This window comes from Sinocyclocheilus rhinocerous, unplaced genomic scaffold, assembly GCF_001515625.1.
Source record: "Sinocyclocheilus rhinocerous isolate Xijiao unplaced genomic scaffold, SAMN03320098_v1.1 scaffold3161, whole genome shotgun sequence".
Taxonomy (NCBI): Eukaryota; Metazoa; Chordata; class Actinopteri; order Cypriniformes; family Cyprinidae; genus Sinocyclocheilus; species Sinocyclocheilus rhinocerous.
This window is the reverse complement of record NW_015649638.1, coordinates 47,543-50,094: the sequence shown is the minus strand read 5'-3', so window position 1 is coordinate 50,094 and position 2,552 is coordinate 47,543. Positions and strand designations below refer to the sequence as shown.

Here is a 2,552-nt window from a genome sequence, read left to right as displayed (position 1 = left end):
TATGGAAGCCCGTTTCCGCCACTGAATAAAAAATTTTTAAAAAAGGTTATTGCGACTTTTTATCTCACAATTCCGACTTTTTTTCACAGAATTGTGTGATATAAACTCACAATTGCGAGTTATAAAGTCACAATTGCGAGACAAAAACCCGCAATTCGGACTTTTTGTCTCGCAATTGCGAGTTTATATCATGCAATTCTGAAAAAAAAAGTCAGAACTGCGAGTTTGTATCACGCAATGTTTATATAAGGCAATTCTGAAAAAAAAAGTCAGAATTGCGAGTTTGTATCACGCAATTATGAGAAAAAAAGTCCGAATTGTGAGATAAAAAGTCGCAATTACCTTTTTTATTTTTTATTCAGTGGCGGAAACGGGCTTCCATACGTTACTCCCTAAAAGTTACTTAGTTACTTTTTATGGAAAGTAATGTGTTACGTTACTTTTGCATTATTTTTTTAAATCTGGTCTTGGCTTACTTGTTTGTTTTTAATATAAAAAGTTATATTTTTGGCAAATGTTAAATGCCCTTTCACACCATAGTGAAACGAATAAGCCTCAGGCTGAAGGAAATGTAAATTCACGTCTGTACAGTAGCAAATGTTACAGAAACAAAGGTTATGTTTATCTAAAGTCATTTTTGCCTATTAGTACGGTTGTACTGGATCATTGAAGGTCAGCAGCAAAGACATTGGTTAATAAAATGGGATTCATACAGTACATAAAGGATATTTGTGTTATTTAACCTATTTAATTATTGCAGGTTCGCATCATATCCTGAGTTTGCATTGCACTGTTTTTATTCATTTTAAGGAATACTGAATGTGTTTTTGTGAGAGTGAGATGAGTAAATGCATGCTTGCATATAGTCTAGACATACAGTAACCATCACAACGCCTCTGCACTTACTCCTGATTTCTCTCAACATGTGGACAGGAGAGCTGTCAGTCAAAAACAAAGTAACTGCAGTTTTTATTGTAAATTAATGCATTACTTTACTAGTTACTTGAAAAAAGTAATCCGATTACATACTGTAACCTGCATTGCTTGTAATGCTTTACCCCCAACACTGGTGCTCAGTGATATGACGTCGATATTCTTGACAAAAACAAGTAAAATATCCATCAGTGCGATAATGTTAATAATGTTAACACAGCTCACTCCCAGCATGCTCCGTTATCAGCGGAGTGACAGTCATGAATCATAACTGCACATGCATGATACCTCACTCCCCTGACCTGAGCTGTCACAATCTTATCTGTCTTACAGAGATGTGAGATGACAGGACACACGTGATCAGAGAGAACGCTGAGCACCTGAAGAGCTGGCATTTAGCAAAGCACAATCTCTGCTTCCACACATAGAAATTAGGCTGAAGAAAAACAGCTTGAAGGCTTCATTTTTTCCCCTTCATAAGGAACAAGAGCTCACGGTGACTTTTAATTGGTCAAGACTGTTTGGAAGAATTACCAAGTTTCTCAGAAGATGTTTTATTTTAATAAATACTTACTAAATTTATATGAAAAGCACAATGCCTTGTAAGTTATGACGATTAATGTTAATACCTATTTTTCACTTTAAAAAAAAAAAATGAAGATTGTAAAAATATCAGTGTTACCAGGTTCAGTGTATTGTGTAATATTAATTTAACCTTGTAAAGAATTTTTAATAATAAAAGTTTTTGCATTAAACATGTATTGCTTGTTTTTCTAGTAAAAGTATTTTTCTTGCTAATAATATTTTTAATACCTACATCATTTCCCCCCCTTTATTTGATTTTACAGTAAACTCCAACATTAAATTCCTTGCAAATGCAGTATCTAGTTGTAGTTAGTTCACTAGATTTAGTTTACGGTCCTGGTAAAACCATATCTGTACAGAAAAGGAAATGCACCTAGACATTCTGCAGCTGATGGAAGGAAGTTGTCAGTTGCACTGCAATCGAAAGCAGCAGTTTTTTTCTTGTTTGTGGTATTGTCACAAGCCACACCTTCAAGAAGTTGTTTTACTGTGTATGCAGTACTGCAGTAGTCGAAAATTATAGTCTCACTTAAAGGGGTCATAGGATGCTACATGCACTTTTACAAGTTGTTTGAACTGAAATGTGTGTTGGCAGTGTGTGTACACAACCACCCTATAATGATAAAAATCCACACAGTGGTTTTTTGTTAATCTACTAAAATCTTTACCCCTTTCTCAAATCAAGCCGATCTCAGATGCCTGTCTGTGTGACGTCACACAGACAGGCCCCTCCCACGATAGTTTGACTGACAGTAGTGTTTCAGCACAGACTGGACTGGTGTCTTACCTTAGACCCGCCCTGAGTGAGCTGTCATCAGTCCGCCATTGTTTCACCGCCGGAGCAGATGTAGACAAGAATGACTCCTAAGCGATTGAGGTGTTCTGTTGTTGGATGTAATAATGAACATAGCAGTCGTCATTTACTCCCGACATCTGAGCCGCTGAACTCGCAGTGCATTACATTTGTTTCTTAAGGGAATGCGCCCCCGATCTACATAAATGCATCTGTCTATGTTCTCGCGAATCATTCGTGA

The 2,552-nt window shown here is 36.5% G+C and overlaps 1 protein-coding gene across 1 annotated transcript in view; it reads left to right on the top strand.

The window, feature by feature from the left end:
- Window positions 1-1,632, top strand: part of LOC107710937 (regulator of cell cycle RGCC-like) — a 9,850-nt gene extending 8,218 nt beyond the window's left edge. The window contains exon 5 of the mRNA XM_016515829.1: window positions 1,267-1,632. Within this exon, the coding sequence (XP_016371315.1) occupies window positions 1,267-1,274 (8 nt within the window). The 3' untranslated portion in view covers window positions 1,275-1,632. The remainder of the gene's footprint in view (window positions 1-1,266) is intronic.
- The last annotated feature ends 920 nt before the right edge of the window (window positions 1,633-2,552 follow it).